The sequence below is a fragment of the Meles meles genome, chromosome 17 (assembly GCF_922984935.1).
Source record: "Meles meles chromosome 17, mMelMel3.1 paternal haplotype, whole genome shotgun sequence".
Taxonomy (NCBI): Eukaryota; Metazoa; Chordata; class Mammalia; order Carnivora; family Mustelidae; genus Meles; species Meles meles.
The window spans coordinates 58,697,378-58,722,026 of NC_060082.1; the positions used below are offsets into that span (position 1 = coordinate 58,697,378).

At 43.4% G+C, this 24,649-nt stretch overlaps 1 protein-coding gene across 4 annotated transcripts in view; it reads left to right on the forward strand.

Annotated features, from left to right (window-relative positions):
• Window positions 1-7,245, forward strand: part of SMYD3 (SET and MYND domain containing 3) — a 699,109-nt gene extending 691,864 nt beyond the window's left edge. For 3 of the 4 annotated variants that reach the window (XM_045982189.1, XM_045982187.1, XM_045982188.1), the window contains exon 8: window positions 6,792-7,245. In XM_045982189.1, the coding sequence (XP_045838145.1) occupies window positions 6,792-6,893 (102 nt within the window). In that variant the 3' untranslated portion in view covers window positions 6,894-7,245. The remainder of the gene's footprint in view (window positions 1-6,791) is intronic. The other variant, XM_045982186.1, reaches the window with a different exon arrangement.
• The last annotated feature ends 17,404 nt before the right edge of the window (window positions 7,246-24,649 follow it).

Here is a 24,649-nt window from a genome sequence, read left to right on the forward strand (position 1 = left end):
AGAATGAGTGCAGCCGCTATCAAAATCCCAATGGCTTTTTTTCTAGGAATAGAAAACTCTATCCTAAAATTCATGTGAAACTTGGGGGACCCCCAAGAGACAGAACAGTCTTGAAAAAGAAGAAAATTGGAAGGCTCACACTTCCTGATTTCAGAATTTACTACAAAGCTTACAGTAATCAGAAGAATGCGGTACCAGCAAAATGATGGCCATATAGACCAATGGAAAAGAATATTGAGCCCAGAAATAAATTGTCCTGTGTATGTTCAAGTGATTTTTGACCAGGGTACGAAGACCACTTAATGGGAAAAGGACAGTCTCTTCAACAAATGATGTTGGGAAAACTGGATATCCATGTGCAGAAGAATGAAGTTGGACCCTTGCTAATACTGGTTTTAAAAAGTAATTCAATATGGAGCAAATACCTAAATATAAAAATGGAAGCTATAAGACTCTTAGAAGAAAACATAGAGGAAAATTTCATGACATTGGATTTAGCAATTTCTTGTATGACACCCAAGGCACAGGCAACCAAAGACAAAATAAACAAACTGGAGTGCTTCAGAATTGAAAACTTTTATGTATCAAAGGGCGCAATCAACAGCAAAAAGGCAACCCACAGAATAAGACATTTGTCCAAATCATGTATCTAATAAGGGATTAATATCCAAGAAAACAGCCCAATTAAAAAGTGGGCAATGGGGGCGCCTAGATGGCTCAGTCACCTGAGTGTCCGACTCTTGACTTCAGCTCAGGTTGTGATCTCAGGGTCATGAGATTGAGCTCAATGTCGGGCTCCGTGCTCGGTGTGGGATCTGCTTGGGATTCTCTCTCCCTCTGCCCCTCCCCATGCTCACTCTAAATAAATAGATAAATAAGTAAATCTTTAAAAAGTGGGCAAGGGCTCAATGAGACATTTCTTCAAAGAAGATAGATGGCCAAAAAAACAGATGAAAAGATGCTTCTCCAAAAAAGAAAAAATTTATGGTAGCTCTTAAAAAAAAAAAATTATAAAACCCTCCACCCAATAATAGCAGAATACATGCTGTTTTCAAGTGCCTACAGATCCTATACGACCACATGCTGGGCCATAAATAAGTCTCAGGGAGGATAAAAGGATTCCAGTCGCCCAGAGTAAATTCTCTGACCACGTAGAACTAAATTAGAAATCAGTAACACGGTATTTGGAACAAAGCCAAATCCACATCACTGTGCTCTTTCCAGAACTTGGTTTGCCCCTAGAATTAATCCAGCGCAGTCTCTTCTTTATTTAATTAAGGAAACTGAGGCACGGGGAGGTGACATGACTTCTTCAGGGTCTCTCAGGTGCTTGATACATACTCATTGGATTGATTAGTTAAATCTGGCAACACAAAGCAGTCCTTTTGCTACCAGTGGAAGGTTCAGTCCTGAGCTCACCACCTCTGTAACCCTTCCGGAGGTCCTCTTGGGCTGTGTTGGTCCTTCTCTTCCCTGGACACCCAGTGCCTCACAGCTCCCTTGATCACAGACTGCCCCGCTCTAATTCTTTCTCCTTCTTGTGCCAGAGCGCTTCCCTGGTGAAGGCCAAGTCTTACTCATTAGAGCTGCTTAGACAGTATTTAGTGAATGAATGGATCCACGTTTTCACTAAGTCTTGCCTCCTGGTGGAGTGGGGATGAGGTGGGCAGACAGGTCCTTCCTGTAGATCCTAGTTATTGAAGGTGTAGATCAGAGGAAAGCCAGCAGGGGCGCTGCTGAGCTGAGTCATGTCATCAAAGGTGCTGGAATTTTCTGCTGCCCATTGGGAAGAGCTCTTGTTCTGGAACTACTGGATGTGTTGCGGGTCTGGCTTCTTACATTTCTTACTTCAGATGCCTTAGACCAATTCCCCTCCCCTTCCCCCCGCTCAGCTTTCAACCTGAGACGTGCAGAGTAAGAAAACTTGCCTTTTTTCCCTCTTGCAGTGTCATTCCAGAGGTTCTTATCAGGCATCTACTTCTTTTCCCTCTGATTTTATATCCATATTTAAATCATGCTTGGGGAAGTCATTTATTAGATTCCCTCAGGCTCATGGTAGAGAGTATATGAGATCCTTGATAAGCTTAATATATTTGTATTAAAAATTAATAAGCAAGCTATTGTTTGCAGCGTTAACTCATAATTTGATTTAATGTATTTAATATAAGACCACAATTTTAAAATTACTCAAAAAGATATGATAAGACTGCCCTCAGTTCTGGGACCCTGTCTTTATCCAGGAATGAACCACGCCCATCACGCGGCAGACAGGGAGTGCGCCGTCTCTCCGTTGACATTTCGAGGCAGTACCCGTGTAGCCGTCCCCTCCGAGGCTTCTCATGAGTCCTTGGTGGAAGATGATGTGGAAGCTCTTTTTAAATGCTACTATGAAAAAAAATAAAGTATAATGGAAGAGATAAGCTTTTCCCAGTGTGAGCCGGCTTCAAGTTTCTGTTTCCCTAATCTGTTTTACATACTGCTGCAGGAAATGAAACCCAAATTGTCTTTTCTGGTGTGTGCATGGGAGGGGAGTGGGAGGGACTGAGCGAGGGGAGCCACAGAGCTATAGGAAGCCATCGATCTGGTTGGTCAGGGGTTTACTGTAATTTTATTTTGGAGGGAAAAGCCCTCTTCTTCGTTCCATTGGGCTGAAGGGTTGTGGCCCCCCATGGAGAGCCATGCCTACCGCTATGGGTCGCTCTCGCCCTGCATCACTGAGAACCGGTACCCCAGCTCACCTGTCCGCCTGCTTGACGCCCAAGACAAGGACCACATGTGATCCATCAGCGGGGCTGAGTTTCCACTCCCCTCCTGTCTCCCCACCCCCCAGAGTGACACGTCACTCACACACATACGGAAGACGATTGCTGCCAGGCTTTGCATGGTACCAGATCCTACTTCTTTCTTTGGTTTCTCTCCCGTTCTCTTCTGTTCCATCCATCACTTGTAAAATGATCAAGTCTGCTTGTTAGTTGTATCTATATTTAGTTTCACCTTCTGGATGAATGATGTTGGTGTTTTTTCAGTTTCTTCAAGTCGGTCCTCTCTGCTTCTCGCCACCCCTGTGGATAAAATCTTCTAATCTTAGTGTCTCGAATCTTGTACGTAAGGCTCAGGGGTCACCCCCTTGCCCCCGCCGTTGCTTCCAAGGCTGCGTTCACCACCAGATAAAGAGAACACAGAGCACCAGCAAAGCATCTTGACTAGGAGGACCCTGCGATCCCTCTGGGCGTCTCAGAAGCCACGTCTAGGTTTAGGGGAGCCTGGGGTGAGTCCTGAAGAGTCCACGTTCACCCTTCACCCACCTCTCAGACCACACTGTGAGGGCTTTGGACCCATAGGCCTTGTGGCCCCTCTGTAAGGAAGCAGGTGTGGAGGGGTGGGAGTGAGGTGTGGGGACAGCTGCCTGTGGCTCCATAATTCCAGAAGCCTCCTGCGGAGGCTCAGGCTCTTGTCTTGCTGTAGGACAAGCAGGAAGATTCTGGATCTGCCACAATTTACTTCAGCTCTTGAGGAGGAGACCTGATTTCTAAAGTAGAAGAAAGTGAAACTTCTAACTGGAAAAAAAGGCCGGAAGGAAGGAAGGTTGGAGACTGTACTAAGTTTAAACACATGCAAAGCAACCTCACCTCGACAGAGCGCTAGGAAGATGACATTTGTCATTTAACGTCTGAGTCAAATGTACAGAACATCCTTGAGGGAAGGAACCTGGAGAAATATAGCCAAGAGGGCACAGAAAACTGGTGTGGGGGGAGTCCTGGGCAACAGGGCCAGCCCACGATCCAGCAGGGGGTCTCCAAGAGGGACAGGTTGGAGGTGAGCTCTCCCAGGTCAGGTCTGACCTGTTTCCGGGCTTCCTGTGTGTGGGGCCCGGTGGAGGGTTATTTTCCTTTATGCAAAGACATTTGCAGGATGCGCTTATAGCCCATTCATCTTCCTCTGCCGGATCCCAGAGACACCCGGCCCTCTACTGAGTAGAAGGGAAGAGAACATCCAAGCGAGCTTTCAAGTAGGAGGATTTCCCGCGAAGGACTCAAAGCAGCTCTCTGATCTCCGGCCATCTGCTTTCAAACAGCTCTGAGCCTCAGACGGTCAGGTGTCTAGACCCTCTGAGCACCCAGAGTCACACCCCAGGTGGGAAGCAGGAGGGGATGAAACAGGCCCCATTTGTTCCCAGAACGGATCCAACATTTGTTTTTGATCTCCTGTCCGGAGGGATCTCATGGAGCGGGGCTGCCTGCGAGGTGGCGGACCACGGCCGCCGCCCCGGATGTGCTTGCCGACACCGTACGCCCATGGCACTGACCCACTCAAGTTCATCAGAACCTTCAGGGTTTGCCAGCTGGGAGGTCCCCGGGGTTTGCGCCTGCCTGTCTGCAGATCACATCTGGACTCCATGCACGCTGCTCTCTGCTAGGCGAAGAGCAGAGCCTGAGCTGGCCAAGCTTCCTCCCTTTCTCTCCTCTCTCTCTCAGCAGCTACAGCCAGACCCTCTGCCTGCCTGTTTGCCTTCCTTCCAGCCTACAGAGGACTTTTTAAAGAGGCAGGAGAAAGGCAAGGAAAGCAGTCCTGGGTCTGACCTCTTAGCTGCCCTGGGTTTCCTCCCCGCAGAATGCAGGGCTCTGAGGATGTGACCACGTGGCTTCCCAGCTCCGCCGTCTCTGGCTGCAAAGCTCTTCCTACCCAGGAGTCCCTAGGAATTGAGCTTGAGCAAATATTCCGCAAAGGCAAAATATATCGTAAGTTGGAAGAGCTACAGTATGTCATTTTTTGTTGTTGTTGTTAAAAATCGGAAGTGATTCTCCATTTCTGAGAGCTTAGTGAATGAATGAGCGTCTGTAAACACGATGGGATTAATTGTACACGACCATTAGAGCGGTGATTATGCTGGCTGTAAATTAACATTGAATAATAGAAAGTGGCTCTTGTTTGTTGAGAGCTACAGTGTCAGTCCTTCTCAGCGCGAAGAGCACGTTTTGTGAATCGCACGGGTGAGGTCTGGGCATTGGGGTCTCTTTCGAGGCTCCCTGGTTGATAGCACTGCACACCCAAGGCCAAGAGCCCCCGTGCCAGCAACTTCTCCGGGTGGTGCTTAACGACCGCCAAGCCATGTCTTGGCACGTCCACGGCGAGACCGGGGTCGGTCCTCCCTTCCTGCTAGCCCCCTAGTGGGCGGTGCGGGTGATACTGTTTGTTTCTAATCCACTGACTGCAGAAATACCATCGCCCTGTAACACACCATCCCAACTTAGCAGAGTAGAACAACCGCCGCTTTATGAGGCCCACAGATCCTTTGGGCCAGGAATTCCAACATCACCATAGGAATCGCTTGCCTCTTTCCTGCAATGTCTTGGGTTTCAGCTGGAAAGACTGGAATCTGGCTCCTTTCCTGCCAGCGGCTGGAGTCATTCCGGACGCCTTGTTTGTGTGTGTGTGTGTATGTATGTGTGTGTTTTAAGTCATCTCTGCACCCAGCATGGGGCTCACACTCACGACCCTGAGACCAAGGATCGCGTGCTCTTCTGGCTGAGCCAGCCAGCGGCCCCTGGACGCTTCTTTATGCCTGTGTGTGGTGTGTAGGCCAGGATGAGGGGGAAGATGAACTCTGTGAGGACTGTCCGCCAGAGCCCTGCAGCTGGCCTCTCCGCGGTCTTGGGCTTCTCAGCACAGAAACTCACGGCTCCGGGAGCAAACATGATCGTGAACATGTTCATAGCCTCGTCTTGGAAGTCAGCAGCGTTCCTTATACCGTCCTCTTGTTACCGAAGTGCTCGCAGGCCCACCCGGATTTCAGAAATGTTAAGGAGGCAGGACTGAGAAGACTTCGTGATGGACGACGGAACCTGGCGAGCGAAGGAAGCAGTGGTCCGAATGCTCGTGCTTAATGTCCTGGGACATGAGGACAATACACAGAAATACACAGCTCGCCATCCCAGCACAGAAAGCGGAGCGCTAAATGCTTCACTCAAAAACAGGATGTTGAAGCGGTGGCAATGTGGTGTTTCATCTTTGATATTAATCGTTGGTCGTAGCTCTTCTCAAACCTGAGTCCCCTCCGAACCTCTGCACCGACAGCCCCTGAAGACCCTTGTTGGAAACCACACCCCAGCGGGACTCAGGTCTTGAGCACGCTCTCCAAACACCCCGTGAAAAATTCATCCTGTCCCTTACTGTGTGGTTTGGGGAACCACAGCGCTGCTCTCGCTATGGACTGCGGGGTTCACCCCGCTGGGATCACAGGACCAAGATGAGCGGGCAAGAGGCCCATCAAGGTGTTGCCAGGTGGACTGGGGAGCCCCCCACCGCCGGGAACCAGAGGCCTCCACCCAGCCCATCCCCAGGGTGTGGCCAAAAGCTCTTGGTCTCATTGCAAGAAAGAATTCAAGGACAGACCCAGCGGCTGAGCAGTACAAGTAGGTAAGTTTATGAAATCGAGTGTAGCCTTCCGAGACGCGAGCCCGGACGAGCTCCAGGGAGAGCTGCTTGCCCTGGGGTGTGGGTCTCTATCTTACTGACAGTTCTTACCTTGAGAAGGAGATTTCTTGGGAGCAGCCTTTCTTGACTTTCCTCCCTTACTCGGTCAGGGTTTCCAGCCTTCTTTGTCTCGGGCCTGTCCGGTTTGAGCTAGCTTCTTGTGGCTCCATTTTGGACTGTTGCCAAGAGGGGTCTCCAACCACCACCCCTCCCCCACAGCCGCCCCTGACTCCCCCTTGGCAGGCCTCCAGGCATCCTATTAAAACCCAACTCACTGCCTCCTCTAACATAATCTATCTTCTTTCTTTCTCCTTTAGGCTTTTGATATTATGAGAGTGACCCACGGCAGAGAGCACAGCCTGATTGAAGATTTGATCCTGCTTTTAGAAGAATGCGACGCCAGCATACGAGCTTCCTGAGGGCTCGGGCAGAGGGAAGGGCGTCTTCCACCCTGACCGGAGGCCTCACAGAGCTCATACACCCGGCGCTGCCGCGGGCGCCTCCCTCCTGGCAGTGCGGTTCTCTGTTCATGTGGGTAAACAAAGGCAGACATACGTTGTGCCAGTCACAAGAAGTGTTAGCTGTAGAGAAGCACAATTACAATAAATATAAAAAATGTGGTTGACAATGCCGTCTGGTGACCGTTTGCTTCCTCACTGGTGACTTCAGTGTTGAGCTCAGCGTTCTCCAGGGGAAGGGTAGAGAGTTCTATTAAAAGCATGGTTGTACAAGTTGTAACTTTCTCTTTGGATATCCGTGGGGATAATTGGATTAAAAATAAGTGTTTTCTCAAGCAAGAGCTTATTGTCTGTTTTGTCAAGAAAGCAGAGTTTTGGATGTTTTCTTAAGTGACATGCATATCCCTTATTTACCCCCAAATGCAAATCTAATACAAAAAGTGTTCCGAATCCTAGAAAGAAGTCATTTTAGGTGTTACTAGAAAAGCACTCTTAATGGAAAAGGAAAAAAAAAAAGTCTCAAGTGTCTCGTGGCTCTTTGTGTGACTCTTCTGCGCATTTTGTACCGTTTCGTACTGGTCATGCTTTTTCTTTTCTTGGAGTCTTTTCCATAATTCCTTATATCTGCGGCTTGACCATGTGACGTGTGCACCCCAAAGCTCCATTATCCTGCATCCCAACTCAGAACAGATGTTTTCGTTTCTTTTTCCCCTCTACCTGCTTTTCTACCTTTCTGTGCTATTCAAATTTGGGGAACTTTTCCTCTGGGGCGAGTAAAGGGGTGATTTCTTCTATGGCTCCATGACCCTGTGAACAGTTTCGTCCCTCCTACGTGGATGGGCTCGGGCAATACTTAGGTAATGAAGGAGGCTCCAGTCACCCCCGCCTTATTTTATAAGCAAGGAAAGGAGGTACTTACCGGGTGTGGTGTCCTGTTCCCCAGTCCCCGGGATCTGCCCCGCCCTCACAGAAGGAGCCGCGGGGCCACGCCAGGCACAGGCCACTGTCACAGTGACACACAGATGCCTGCTCCAGCTGGAAGGAACCAGCCTCACTTGGCAGCTAAGTCCGACTGCCAGAAGCCGGAGTCGACATGCTGAACGCCTGGCGATCGCTTCGATCGTGGAGATGGGCACGGGATCCGGCTCCCGGGTGCGTTCCGCAGGCTTCCCGTCAGCCGCTTCTGTTGGCCCAGGCGTGGCTCATGGCCTGCAGTTGGCAGTGGGTCAGCCAGGGAAAAGAGGGTGATGGGGTCATGATGCTCACTGGGTTGCCCAGCCTCATTCATGTGGCAGCAGGGTTCCAGGAAGAGGAAGCAGGCAAGCATTTCCTGTGTCTGCTGGTGTTGCCTTTGCCAGTATCCCACGGGCTAAAGCCAAGCACAAGGCCAGCCCAGGACTGGGGTTGGATAGAGCCTCCTCGCAACCATTGCAAGGGCATGAGACTGTGGAGAGGAAGATAGTGTGACCATCGAGGCAATTCACAGAGCAGTCCTGTATTGGTGTTCCAGAACATTCAATGAATCAGATGACATTCATAGACCTTCTTTCTGGGAAACCGTATCTACCCAAACAATTTGCTCTTAGGATCAGGGACCCTTGAACTCCCTGTGGTCCATCAGTGGGCTCCCCGGAGTCCTTCGTCTTCCGAGAAGTAGACTTGCCACCTTCCAGAACCACTTACGGGAATTACACTGGTTCGTCATTTTAAAATCATCAGGAGAGGAGAAAAGCCATAACAGAAGGCGGGGGTGGTCCCTCCCAGGCCAGATGAGCGGGGTTCACCGCTGGAACCCTGTGTTCGCCAGTTCTCAGAGTGAAATTTATCAGTCGGTGATGGTCCTCGATAAAGCGATTTGCCGTCGGCCTCCTAGAGAAAGTGGGACAGGCTTTTAAACCCCTCTGGGCCCCTTCCCGCCGTCTGAGAGAAGGTTCCCTCAGGAGGAGGGGCTCGACTTGCGTCGGCTTCTAATAGCAAGCAGACATTCAAGCAGTGGTAACCATTTACCCAGCATCTTTACCACAGAATAATTTGGCGGAAGGGGAAGGGGACGGGGAGCGAAGTGTTAAGTCTCCGTCACCGTGGCTGAGGATTTATGGCCACCCCGGCCTCCATGACCACGACTTCATTAGTCCGTCGTCCTCCTAGCGGCAGGCTTTTTGCACATCGGTAACCTGACGCCGTTAGTTGCTCCTCTGGGATGAGAACACATTTAAACGGAAGTGAGCACACCGGGCATAATTTATAGGCTGGCGGTGTGAATGCCAAGTGTGCCGGGAGGAAGGCCGGCTCCGTCCAGCCAGGCCGGAATGCTGGGCAGCAGGGAGGGTGGCCTGCGCGACACGAGGCCACAGGGCCACGCACCACACAGGGCCCCCACCCGGCTTTCAGCTTCACCACAGGGATGACAGAGAAAGGCCTTCGTGGGGGCCCACTCCGGAGTGAGGTCTTGAGAATTCTCCTCTGGCTCGGTCAGGAAATGACGGTACACTCAGTCCGAGGAGCCCACGGGGATGCCCCAGGGAGAAGGTTCTGGGCGTTACCTACGGAGCATCATAAAACCCTCTCACAAGCAGTCCTCTGCAGAAGCGTCAGGAACGCACTGGAGCCTTCCTTTTACGTAAGGTCTGTAAGAGATCAGTCTGGGGGAGAAGGGCCAGCAACACCCCCTTTCCGGCAGTCCCCCCCCTCCAGTGTGGGACGGTCCCTTAACCTTTCAAGGTTTGGGTGCGTCAGAATGCTGTGGCCTCACAGGCCGATTCTGGACATCGGAGCCCGGTTCTCTGCCGGCGCACCCAGCCCCGCACCACCGTCCCCCACCCCCAGCTCCTCAGCACAGGAACTCTGAGGCGCTGGCTCTCTCCTCCGACAAAGTTCTGCCCATCCATCCTCCCGAGGCCATTTTCATTCCTGATCTCTTCCCGGGCTCTTCACGGGCCGCAGCACCTCGTCCCTCACCCCTGCAAAGACCCCCTTATCCGTCTCACCCCTCCTTTCTCTGTCCCCCATCAGAGCTGCCAGAGGCACCTTCCAGAAATGCCCACTTCCTCAACTCTTAGAGCCCCTCCGCTCTCAAGCGGGCAGTGGTTCCCGATTACCACTGGACTCGGAGTCCAGTCTTCAGACTGGCATCCGTGGTCCCAACCACTGAATCTTAGACTTCTCGGTCCCCCCATGCACCTGCCCCTCTAGCTGGACTGGTACGTGCCTCCCACCCAGCTTCAGTCTCCTGAATGGTGTCCTCTTCTTGGACAGGTCCTTGTTTGTTCATACTGACCTAATCCCCTTTCTTCTCCGTCTCTCTTGATTTTTTTGGTGAACTCTATAGGTCTTTTATCATTTTTCTATCCGATTTTTTTGGTCTTTTTTTTCCCCTTATCTTTAGTTGTCTCTAGATTAGGAAGATTTTCCCTTTCTCTGTAACATTTAGTCTCTCAGTTTGCCACTTGTTTTTTGACTTTGCTTTAATATTTTGCCCTGAGTTCCTTTGAAGAGCATTTTCCAGAAACACTCCATAAGAAATCTACTCGAGGGTAAAACAGGGTCCTGCTGGAAAGTTACAGTAGCACCACCAACTTCCCAGCTGGTCCTTGACTCTTTTTTATTACTATTATTTATTTAGATTCAATGAGCCAACATATCATTAGTTTTCGATGTAGTGTTCCGTGATTCCTTCGTTATGTATAACGTCGCGTGATGTGATGAGCACTGGATGGTCCTTGATTCTTTTTTTTTTTTTTTTTAAGATTTTATTTATTTGACAGAGAGAAATCACAAGAGAGGCAGGCAGAGAGAGAGAGGAAGGGAAGCAGGCTCTCCGCTGAGCAGAGAGCCCGATGCGGGACTCGATCCCAGGACCCTGAGATCATGACCTGAGCCGAAGGCAGCGGCTTAACCCACTGAGCCACCCAGGCGCCCCTGGTCCTTGATTCTTAGCTGCTCCTGAGTTGAGTGGATATTTTTAAAAAACCGTTTTTCTGCTGCCCATCCCGTGATCTCCCTATCTTCAGCCAGCACCTTGCCTACTCGAGCCTCCTTACCTGGCGGATGATTCAATGTACTGTTCCTGAGCCGTCTGGGTCCTTCGTGGTCTTGCATTTTGGGGTTGCCTTAATGTTCCCTTAAACTAATTTCCATGTTAAAGCAGCCCCTGGCTGAGTCGTGGTCCTCCTTACCCACTATATGATGGCGATTGGATCCTGGGATTCAGTCTACCCAACAAAAACAGTAGTGCGCTGCTTTGCCTGTTGATTCAGAGGCATGATGAGTCCCAAATGGCCGTCATGTCAGTTTCCACAACGATGGAACCATTGTTGTGTTCCCTGGAGGAATCCTGTCTCCCTTAGAAACGAAGACATATAAACTAGAAGATCTCAAGGGCACAGGAATAGGAAGCAAAAATTCCACAAATGCATCATTAGCTGTGCTTGTGAGAGAAAAGTATTTATAGCTCCATTTAAAGATAAATGCCAACCTAGCATATTAAAAGTAACTGTAGAATAAAGACTGTAAGCATCCCAATTGTGCTTCCCACAAGTACTTTCTTAGGACCTACTGGATGAATTTCATTCTCTAATCATCTTTTAAAAAATGTGCACCTGGGTGGCTCAGTGGGTTAAAGCCTCTGCCTTTGGGTCAGGTCATGATCCCAGGGTCCTGGGATCGAGCCCCACATCAGGCTCTCTGCTCAGCAGGGAGCCTGCTTCCTCCTCTCTCTCTGCCTACTTCTCTGCCTACTTGTGATCTCTGTCTGTCAAATGAATAAATAAAATCTTAAAAAAAAAGAAATATAGTTGACACACAATATTACATTAATTTCAGATGTACACCTCGTAATTCAACAATTCTGTACAGCTGCTCTGCTCTCCACAACTGTAGCTGCCATCGGTCACCATATGCTATCGTAACAATACTACTGACGATACTATGCCAGACCTTTCATTCCTGGGACTTCATTCCATAACTGGAAGCCTGCACCTCCCACCCCCCTTCACCATTTTGCCCATCTCCCCATCTGCCTCCTTTCTAACAGCGACCCATTTATTGCCTGTATTTATGGGCATTTCTGTTTTTCATTCATTTGTGTTTTAGATTCCACATATAAGTGAAATTATATGGTACTTAGGGTCTTTTGTCTGAATTATTTCACTTATAATAATACCCTCTAGGTCCATTTATGTTATAGCAAATGGCAAAATCTTACTCTTTTTCAAGGCTGAGTACTATTTCATTATATATATATCACATCTCTATCCACTCATCTATCCCTGAATACTCACTTTGCTTCCATTTCGGGGCTATTGTAAACAATGCTGCAGTAAACATGGGGATGCATGTGTCTTTTTGAAGTGTTGTGTTCATTTTCTTCAGGTAATTACCCAGTAGTAAAATTGCTGGATCTTATATTTCCATTTTTAATTTTTAAAGGAAATTCTATACTGTTTTCTATCAGTACCAGTTTACTATCCCATCAGGAGTGTACAAGGGTTCCCTCTTACCACATCCTCATAGTTATCTTATTATTTCTTGCCTTTTTGTTAATAGCCATTCTTTAAAAAAAAAAAGATTTTATTTATTTATTTGACACAGAGAGAGAGATCACAAGTAGGCAGAGAGGCAGGCAGAGAGAGAAGGGGAAGCAGCCTCCCTGCTGAGCAGGGAGCCCGATGTGGAGTTTGATCCCAGGACCCTAAGATCATGACCTGAGCCAAGGGCAGAGGCTTAACCCATTGAGCCACCCAGGCGCCCCCAGTTAATAGCCATTCTGACAGTTTTGAGGTAACATCTCATTATGGCTTTGATTTGCATTTCACCAACGATGAGTGAAGTTGAGTGTCTTTTCATGTGTCTCTTGGCCACCTGTATGTCTTCTAGAAAAAAATGTTTCAAGTCCTCTGCCTATTTTTGATCAGATTATTTATTTGTTAGGTGTTGTATAAATTCTTTATATAGTTTGGATGTTAACTCCTTACCAGATATGTCATTTGCAAGCATCTTCTATTCGTTAGATTCCTTTTTTGTCTTGTTAATCATTTCCTTTATTGTGCAAAAGCTTTTTAGTTTTGTATAATCCCAGTAGTTTATTTTTGTTTTTGTTTCCTTCACCTGAAGAGGACCATGAAAGAAATATTGCCAAGGTTGATGTCGAAGAGATTAATGCCCATGTTTTCTTCTAGGTGTTTTATGGTTTTGAGGCTCAGATTTAGGTCTTCAGTCCATCTTGAGCTTATTTTTGTGTGTGGTATTAAAAGGCGGTCCAGTTTCATTCTTTACATGTACTGTCCAGTTTTCCAGAACCATTTATTGAAGAGACCGTCTCTTTTCCCCTTGTATATTTTGCCTCCTTTGTAGTGTATTAACTGACCATAGAAGTATCATTTCTGGGCTCTCTATTCTGTTCCATTAATCTATGTATCTGTGTTTGTGGCAGTACCATATTGTTTTGATTACTATAGATTTGTAGTAAATATTGAAATCTGGGGTTATGAGTCCTCCAGGTTTGTTGTTCTTTCTCAAGTTTGCTTTGGCTATTTAGGGTAGTCTGTGGTTCCATATGAATTTTAGGACTATTTGTTCTAGTTCTGTGAAAAACATTATTGGTGTTTGTTTGTTTGTTTGTTTTTTAAGAGTTTACTTATTTATTTGACAAACAGAGGTCACAAGGAGGCGGGGGGGGAAGCAGACTCTCGCTGAGGAGAGAGCCCAACATGGGGCTCGATCCCAGGACCTGGGGATCATGACCTGAGCCAAAGGCAGAGGCTTTAACCCACTGAGCTATCCAGGTGCCCCAACAGTATTGGTGTTTTGATAGGGATTTCATTGAACGTGTAGATTGCTTTGGGTAGTATGGACATTTTAACAATATTAATTCCAATCCATGCACATGGTATATCTCTCCATTTGTGTTGTCTTCAACTGCTTTCATCAGTGTTTTTAGTTTTCAGAGTACAGGCCTTTTACCTCCTTGGTTAAGTTTATTACTAGATGTTATTTGGAGTACAATCATAAATGGATTTTTTCTTAATGTCTCTGCTACTTTTTTATTAGTGTATAGAGACACAGCAGATTTCTGTATATTAATTTTGTAACCTGCAACTTACTGAATTCATTTATTCTAATAGTTTTTTGGTGGAATCTTTAAGGTTTTCTATATATAGTATCATGTTTGTAAACAGTGACAGTTTTACTTCTTTCTTACCATTTTGCATTCTTTTATGTCGTTTTCTTGTCTGATTGCTGTGGCTATGACTTCCAATACTATGTTGAATAAAAGTCGTAAGAGTAGACATCCTCATATTGTTCCTGATCTTAGAGGAAAAGCTCCCAGTTTTTCACCATTGAATATAATGTTAGCTGCATGTTAATCATATATGGTCTTTTTATGTTGAGGTTATTCCCTCTAAACCCACTTTGTGGAGAGGTTTTCAAATAGTTTTTCTGCATCTGTTGAGATGATCAACATCAAACATACCAACATTCACATTATAAGGCTCCAGAAGAAGAAGAGAGAATGAAAGGGGCATAAAACAGAATTTAAGAAATAATACCTGAAAATACCCTGAACCTGGAGAAGGAAGCAGACATCCAGGTTCAGGAAACAAAGAGTTCCAAACAAGATGAACCCAAGGAAGTCCTCATCAAGATATATAATAATCATAATATATATAATATATATATAATAAAATGTCAAAGATGAAATATAAAAAGAATTTTAAGAGGAGCAAGAGAGAAGCAATTACTTACATACGTGGAACACCACATAAGGCTATACACTGATTTTTCAGCAGAAATTTGGCAGGCCAGAAGAGAGTGGCATGATATATTCAAAGTACTGAAAGTAAAAAACCTACAACCCAGATTGCCTGGCAAGTTTATCATTCAGTTAAAGAGAGATGAAGAGTTTCCCAAACAAACAACACTTAGAAGTGTTCATCACCGCTAAATTAGATAAACCAACTAAAATCCCCTTCTTCCTAAAAATAAAACATACTCCTTAGAGAAAACTGGAAAAATACTATCACAAAGCAGAAAGTAAAAATTACATTTCCTTCATATGTGCAGAGATCTACCCTATTTGCAATCTGGCATGTTTCCCTCAAGTCTTTTTTTTGTTTTGTTTTTTGTTTTTAGTTGAAGTGTAGATGACAGACAATATTGTATTACTTTCAGGTGTACAACATAGTGATTTAACACTATACATGACACTGTGCTCACCACAGTAAGAGTAGTCACTATCTGTCAGTATATGATGTTATTACATTATTTTTCCTCCATGGAGTTTTGTTTTCCTTTCAATTCAACTTAGTTAACTTATAGTGTATTTTAGTTTCAGAGGTAGAGTTCAGTGATTTGTCAGTTGCATATAACACCCCGTGCTCAGCAAGTGCCCTCCTTCATACCCATCACCCAAATACCCCCTCCCTGTACTTACCTCCCCTCCAGCAACCCTGTTTGTTCCCTATTGGTAAGAGGCTCTTACAGCTTGCCTCACCCTCTGTTTTTAGTTTATTTTATTTTTTCTTTCTTTCCCCTATATTCATCTGTTTTGTTTCGTAAATTCCACATATGAGTAAAATCACATGTCATTTGTCTTTCTCTGACTGACTTATTTCACTTAGCATAATACCCTCTAGTTCAATCCTATCACTGTAAATAGCACTATTTCAATTATTTTTGATGGCTGAGTAATATTCCCTTGTCTATATGCAATGCATCTTCTTTATCCATTCATCTGTCAATGGACATCAGGGCTCTTTCTATAGTTTGGCTATTGTGGACATTGCTGCTGTAAACATTCGGGTGCATGTGCCCCTTTAGATCATTACATTTGTATCTTTGACTAAATACCCAGTAGTGCAATTGCTGGGTCATAGGGTAGCTCTATTTTCAACTTTTTAAGGAAACTCCATACTGTTTTCCACAGTGGCTGCACCAGCTTGCATTCCCACCAACAATATAAGACGGTTCCCTTTTCTCTGCATCCTCACCGACATTGTTGTTTTCTGAGCTAATTTTAGCCACTCTGACAAGTGTGAGGTGATATTACATGGTGGTTCTGATTTGTATTTCCCCGATGCTGAGTGATGTGGAGCATTTTTTCATGTGTCTTTTGGCCATGTATGTAAGACCAGACTTTATATGAATTTGTAATCCAGGTAGTTGAAGCCTAGGCTGACTAAGGAACATCTAGTTGCAAACTGACTTGAGGTGATTCTCAGCTGGTAGTTCCTTCAAATCTATGGCAGAAACAAATGAAAAAAGCTCACTGGAGAAGGATATATTCATTTTAGGTCTCTAGGAAAGCCCATCAGTGAAGATCAGTGAATGACCAGCCAATGGTAATCAGGAACTCAAGAACAAAAACAACATGAGTTCTAGAAAAACAATAAGCAACAGCAATACACTTACTCACATTCTGAGTACTGGAAATGCCATATCCATATTTTAAAACCGTTAAGTTCACTATTTTAATAAATTGCAAATAATGGAATTTTTAAACTATAAAAAATAAGGAATTATTAAAAGTGACATATCTGACAGGAATCATAGTGATGCTAGAGATGAAAAATACAGTAATTGAAATGAAAGCTGCTATAGACATCTTTCACAGCAGACTTGTCATCAAGAAGGGAGAGTTAGTGGATTGGAAGGTGGGTCAGAAGAAATTATCTGTAATACAACACAAAGAGAAAAATACAGAAGTAAATAAGTAAATAAGTTAAGCAATGAGGAAGAAACAGTAGGAAGGTCTACTTTCCATTTCATCTAAGACCCATAGTTTAGGAGAGAGAATATGCAGAGACTGGATCTGAGCAAACAACGGTTGAAAACTTCCAAAACCAATAAAAGCACTAATCCACAGATTTAATAAAGAGAATTGAATAAAGAGAATAAAGAGAAATTCACAACAGATAGAACACTGTGAATTTAAACAAAACTACAGAAAAAGAGAAAATCTTAAAAGCAACCAGAGTAAAAGGACAAATTACCTTCAAAAGAATGTGAGTTAGAAATACAGGTGACTTCTCCTCAGCACCACTAGAAATCAGACACAATGGAATGGTGTTTTCAGTTGATGAAAGAAGGTAACTGCTAGCTAATTTGTCATAACCTGCAAAGGAATCTTTTAATAATGAGGGTGAAATGAGGACATTTAAAAACAAAAACCAAGAGGGCTTCTTATTAAGAGACCTGACTGAAGAAATGGTAAAGGAGATTCATCCTACGGAAGGAAATTAATCATAAATGGAAGGTTATAGTTGCAAGAAGAAATGGGAAAGAAAGTGTTGAATATTTGGACAAGTATACATGAAGCTTATCTTTATGAAACCAAAATGATACATCTACTAAGTTTAAAGATAAGACATAAACTAGATCATGATAACAGTACGTAAGGAAGGAATAAATAAAGTTATGATGTTCTAAGGTCCTTGTGTTGTCCAAATTGAGGGTAAAGGTTTTGATTAACTTTAGACTTTGATCATTTAATTATTCATGTTTTAATTTCTGGGATAGCAGCTAAAAGAGAGTCAGAGTGTATAACTTAGAAGAGAAAAGGGGAATAATTTAAAACATACTCTGCTGTCTCCTCATCAAAAAAACAGGGCAAGGAGGGAAAAGGGAGGAGCAGGGAGCAAAACTTAAAAAATGAGAGAGGGAATTTTTAAGCACAAAATAAGATATTAGATGTAACTAAAAATATATCAGTAATTACACTAAATTCATTTTATTAAGAAAAGTAAATATAGGGATGCCTCAGGTGACTCGGTTGGTTAAGTGTCTGACTTGATTTCAGCCTATGTCATGATCTCAGGGTCATGAGGTTGAACCCCATGTCCAGCTCTGTGCTCAGAGGGGAGTCTACTGATTTTCTCTCTCTCTCCACCTCTCTGCCCACTCATGCTTGCGATCAATCGCTCTCTCAAATAAATAAATAAATCCTAAAAAAAAAGTAAACAGAGAAGATGCTTCCAGTAAAACAGTATCAGACTGGATTTTAAAAAACCAACTGTATGCTGTTAATAAGATACATCTAAAACATAAGGATACAGAATGTTTAGAGTAAAAGAAAAAGCATAATATGCGGATTCTAACCAACAGAAAGCTGGTGTGGCTGCTAATAAAGTAATAATATAATATAATATGTGGGGCGCCTGGGTGGTTCAGTCAATTAAGCATCTGCCTTCGGTTCAGGTCATGATCCCAGAGTCCTGGGATCAAGCCCCACGTCAGGCTCTCTGCTCAGCCGGGAACCTGCTTCTCCCTTTCCCTCTGCCTGCCGCTCTTCCTGCTTGTGCTCTCTGTCTCTCTCTCTGTCAAATGAATAAATAAAATCATATACATATGTAATTATATATGTGTGTGTGTGTGTGTATGTAATATATATATATATATAATCACATACACACACACACACATATATATGTGGTAATACATATGCTTTAAGACAAATGATATTATTAGAAATATAATCATGGTAAATAGTTCATTCTACCAAGAAGATACAATTCTAAAATTTGTAACTTGTAGTAATATTACCTTAGTATACATAAAGCATAAATGAACAGAATTGCTAGACAAATAGAAATATCAACAGTCATCATGAGATACCAACTCATGAGTCAGAGAAGAAATTAAAATGGAAATATGAACATATTCTAACTGATAAAAATTGTAGGATCAGTAATAATCAGATATAGTCGTAATTATATAGTCTAGAAATGTTCTAAGTTCCTTGTATCGTACAGATATAAAATTTGCTATCTCAAATTAGCACCTATCTCAAGAGGCTGGGAATAGCTCAGCAAATGTGCCCTACAAAAAAGTACGAGCAAGGAAATGATAAACATCAGAGCAGAACTTGGGGAAATAACAAAGGAAGCTCGGAATGAGTGTATCAACAGCAATAACCATAAAACCGAAGTGAGTTTTCTGAAGACCAATAAAACTGACAAACCTCTGGCAAAATTAATGCAAAAAAAAAAAAAAGAAGAAGAAGAAGATACACATATCTGGTGTCAGGAATAAAAGGGAACCTCACTCCAGATGTCTTGGCATTAAAGAAATGGTAAGAGAATAGTAATAACTTCATACCAGAGCAAATTCCTTTAAAAAGACATAATTTATCACCAAAATTGACACTAGAAAATTTTTTTAAAAGTCTGAAATGTGATAAAACCATTAATGGAAAACAATGCAGAATTTATACTCTTTAATACTCTTTCCACAAAGAAAATGACAAGCTGATTTTGTTTCACTAGTACAGTCTATCAAAACAGCAAAGGAAGAAAAAAAATCAATTCTTTACCATTTTTTTCCACAGGGAACAGAATAATAAGGAATACTTGCCAACTAATTTATTCATTTTACCTTAATACCCAAATCTGATAGTACAGAATGGAAAAGTGCAAACCATTTTAACTCAAGAATATAGGTGTAAGATTGCTAAGGAATAATTGCAAACGGTAGTTAGGAATGCACAGTATGTTGCTAAGCCAATGTTAGCAACATATAAAACACACCCAGGAATGAGCCACATTGGAGAGAGAGTGCCATGTGAACACCTAAGTATGTGCAGAAAAAGCATTTGATAAAATTCAGCATCTTTTCATGATTAAAAAGAAAACCCAGCAAACTGAGAATAAGAAAACTTTTTAAAAGGTGAAGGATACCTACAAAAATCTTTGTACTTAATAAGGGATGCTTAAAGTTTGCCTTTTCTGGTAGAAGATAAGTCCTGAATGTGTAAGGCACAGTATAGTGAATATAGAAGGCAATATTATCATCATCAAACTTGCTTAGAAACTAGGTCTTCGGGGCGCCTGGGTGGCTCAGAGGGTTAAAGCCTCTGCCTTCGGCTCAGGTCATGATCCCAGGTCCTGGGATCGAGCCCCACATCGGGCTCTCTGCTCCACAAGGAGCCTGCTTCCTCCTCTCTCTCTGTCTGCCTCTCTGCTTACTTGTGATCTCTGTCAAATAAATTAAAAAAAAAACAACTAGGTCTTCATTATTCCCACCATAAAAAAGAAGTAAGTGATAACTACATGATATGATGAGAGGGCTAAACGCTACAATGGCAATTATATTACAAGATATGAATTTATCAAAGCAACCTGTTGTATAGCTTAAATTTACACAATTGTAATATGTCAAATATAATTTTTAAGAAAGTTTGCCTTTAATATCAAGACTTTTCTCAGCATCATATACAAGGTCCTAGTCTGTAAAAAGGCAAGGAAAAGACATAAAAGATTTAAGAATCAAAAGGGAAAAAACAAAACAATGATTTTTTTTTTTTCAAATGAGAAACCCCTACCACCCTTCATTACCTCCAGATCCATAGAATCAGATCTCAAGCGCCATGTGGGGATGACCTCAGGAAGACGTTGCTCATATATCCTGAGGAATACGTGTAGGAATTAGAGCAAGCAACAGAACAGAACAAAACAGAATTCTGGGTTAGGCTGCAGTTATTAATACAGGTGCACAAAGCAGAGGCTGTGGATTTAATGTTTCAACCCGAGAGGGGCTCTAACAATTTGCTTGCTTGCTTGACCGAAAACTACATTCAGTTGGCTCACTCCATGAGGTTGGGTTGTCAGATCTGCCCGGATATGATGAAGAGGAAAGAATCCAGAAAGTTAAAGAGATCAGAATGTTGGAATGCCTCATCACGTGCTACCACATTCCCACGACCTCCCAGTCTCCATCGTCTCTCTCAGAGGATACCCCCTCTACTAACATGTTGAAAAATGCTGTCATGTTAGAAGCATCAACAACATCCTTGCAAGAACTGGGGCGTCTGGACTCTTCAGACCCAGCGATAACGGGGAGAAGTGGTAGTATTGAAATGGGTTTTCCAGTTTGACTGGGACTGACGAGATACCAGAGAGGCAGAGCTTACCCTCCAGGGACAAGATGGGAACAACGCGTATAGTGCATAGCATGGACGATATGGCAATCAGAATATTTTGAATTCAGATCCTTGTTTTTAATATCCATCTACACGGACCACCAGAGCAGTTGGCTTTCACTTGGTAGAGCCCGCGGTGCCCCTTCGCCATTTTGCGTCTGGGCTGTGTCAAACCTAGCCTTTGCTGGTCTTCATTATTCTGGCAATCCTTGGCGCATCCTGTCGGCCCACTATATTGATGGCGTCATGCTAAATTAGTGAACAGTAAGTGGAAACAGTGCCTTCACCGGTGTACTAAGTCCATACCAGCCAGAGAGAGGGAGAGAAGCCCTCCCCCAAACTGAGGGCCTCATCACAAAAGTCAAGTTTCTTACTTATAATAGTGTAGATAATTTTGTGTTCTCTTCAAAGTGAAAGATGAGTTGTTGCACCTTATGGAAACTACCATGAAGAGAATGGCACAGGACTTAGGAAATGTCTTTGGATTTTGATGTTGTAGGTACCCCCATTTGACTGTGACACTTTGATCCATTGGCCCATAACCTGGAAGGCTGCAGGATTTAGTTTGGGCGGGGGAGGCTCTTGAGCAGGCCAAGCTGCAGTTCAAGATACATTCTTTTACGTGTGGACACGTACGATACGTAGATATTCTCTAACTTTCACTATGTAAATGTGTATTTACATATATATGTGTAAAAAACATGTGCGCATATTTGTACGGTGAGTTTTCCTTCTCTACGATATCTCTGCCAGAACCGCTGTCCGTGTATTTGCAGAATGCCTTATTTACTTTCCTGGTATCCCCCCAACTAAGCAACTAACTAACTAAAGAATGCATTTTACAGCAAAAGAAATATGACCGTGTGCTCAAGTGCATCAAGTCTTAGATACCCCATCACCCTGAATTAACTGAGCTAAGAGAATAGTGCTGCAGTCTAATATGCCTTCCGTTAAAACAGCAGCTTAGAGACAAGTGCAAGAGGTTGGGTTCTGTCCCTATGGCTGTTTTTTGTGCTTTGAATCAGTGGCCTGTATATGATTCTCTGTAGAGGAATTAATGAGAGGGGCGCCTGGGTGGCTCAGTCACTTAAGCATCTGCCTTCTGCTCAGCTCATGATGTCAGGGGCCTGGGACCGAGTTCTGCCTCAGGCTCCCTGCTCAGTGGAGAGTCTGCTTCTCCCTCTGCCTGCCATTCCCTCCTGCTTGTGCTCTCGCTCGCTCTCTCTCTAGCAAAGAAGCAAATAAAATCTTAAAAAAAAAAAAAAAGTGATGAGAAAGCACACTTCAAACATGTAAATAGAAGTCATGAAATTACTAAAGACTGATATCCAGAATGTTTAATAAATTCATTTGTAGGGACACCTGGGTGGCTCAGTTGGTTAAGCGGCTGCCTTCGGCTCAGGTCATGATCCCAGTGTCCTGGGATTGAGTCCCACATCGGGCTCCTTGCTCAGCAGGGAGCCTGCTTCTCCCTCTGCCTCTGCCTGCCACTCTGTCTGCCTGTGCTCGCTCACTCTCTCTCTCTCTCTCTCTCTCTCTGACAAATAAATAAATAAAATCTTTAAAAAAAAATTTTTTTTAATTCATTTGTACATATAAATGAAGTAACTTAAATGATAGAAAACCTGAACAGGCAAAAGAGGAAATCTAAATTATATCAATTATAATAATTAAAAAACAATTTAAATGAAATAATGTATAAAATTAATATATATTATAAAATTAATAATTTAATTATAATTAATGATTATAATATAATTACTGATTTATTGGGGTTTAAATGTAGCTTTTTTGTTACTGCTTTCTATTTATACAAATTGATTTATGTTTCTTTCTTGCCTTCTTTTAGACTTTTTTTTGGGAGAGGGAGATAGAGCACACAAGGGGGTGGGGCAGAGGGAGAGGGAGAGCGAGAATTCCAAGCACTGGAATGGGACTGCACTGAGTGTGGAGCCTGACCCAGGACTTGATCTCCTGACCCTGAGATCACGACCTGAGCCTAAACCAAGAGTCAGTCACTTAACTGACTGCATCACCAGGTGCCCCTCTTCTTTTAGACTTTTGCATTTTTTATTCTGTCCATTAACTGGAGGGGACACTCTCATACTGCTTTTTAGTGGAGAGTAAGAATTACAGCATGCTTCTCTGACTCCTCAAAGTCTGACATTTCTGCATTTCATGCTCCTCCCCAACAGCACAAAAATCTTACCATTCCTTAACTTCATTCTCTGTCTCCTGATTTGCATGCTGTCTTTGCTGCGTCTTTGTATTATATATAGTTTAAATCCCACAAGAGTGGTTGTTTTATAGAATCAACATTCATTTAGACTTGCCCTCATGTTTACCTTTTTGTTGCTCATTTCTCCCTGCATTTCTGAATTTCTGTCTGAGGTCAATTTTCTTCCACCTAAAGAATGCTATTTTCTTTTCTAACAGCATATCTGTTAACCATGAATCCTCTCAGTTGTCATTTGTCTGAAAATGGCTTCATTTCCCCTTCACCACTGGAGTGTACTTTTATTGGAATTCTAGATTGGCAGATGCTAGCATTCAGCACTTTGAGGATTTCATTCTATTGCCTTTAACAGCCATAGTTTCTGTAGAGAAGTCATACATGATTCTGTTCTCGCTCCTTTGATGACATCCATTTTATTTCCTCACATAGCTCTTTCTCCTCTCTGCAGGTTTATTGTGATGTGTCTGATTCGGGATTTCCTTTCATTTATCCTAGTTGGAGTTGGTAGGTCTCCTTGAATGAGTGCTGGTTTGATGTTGTTCAATGTCATAGAAAATTCTTAGCAAATCTATTTGAATATTATATGAATATTATATGAATGCTCCTGGCCCATTCTTTTGCTGCTTCAGAGACTCCAATTCCCTGTGTGTTAGACCTTCCTTCTGTAAGCCCCTGTCCTCCCTCTCTTCTGTTTTCCTTCACTTCATAAGGGATATTTTTTTCTGAATTTCCTTCTGGTTTATTGGTTCTTTTTTCAGCTGAGTCTAATTTGCCGTTAGACTTCACCAGTTAGTTCTTAATTTCAGCTACTTTATTTTTTATGTATAGAGGTTTCTTTTTTAATAGCCCAGTTTCTACAAAAAATTCTCAATTTTGTCTTTCTTCTTACTGAATATATTACTCATATCTGCTCGAAAGTCTGTATCTGATCATGCCATTATCTGGGCCGCCATAACGAAATGAAGTGTTTGTTGTTTATTTCAGTTTTCCTTCATGTTTTTTTATCTTTGTATGCCCGATTTTTAAAAAATTTAATAAAATATTGCATATACCCATGATATATAAAAATTTATAGAAATAGTATATAGAAAAATGTTCTCTCAGCCAGGCAAACTAGCAATCTTGGATCACCTTAATCTCATTTCAAGAACTGAGGTGATATGAATTTGAGTTTCAGTCTATCACAGCTCATCTTCTCTCTTAGCGTATAATCCTCTGTGGTCTAAAGCCTAAGTAGAGAGGATGTCAGGCCCTTGTTGGGCCCTAGACTATGGTTTTTGCCCCATAGCTCTCATAAATTCTACTCAGCTTTCTGATTCCTCACAGCCTTTTTTGAAATTGGCATAGCGGAGAGAGCCAGTCCAAAGTATCTCATGCCTTCACAACGCGATGAAGAATATTGACGTAATCTCTTTTATCCAGAGGATCTTGCTTCATTAAAAGTACTCTTGCATTTATTAAGAGCATCACGATCATACTGTGCCTGGCCTCTCCAGGTGACCAGATGAATCATAGGAATTTTTTTTTTTTATAGTAGAAGCATTGACGAACACCTTGTGTGCAGTGCCC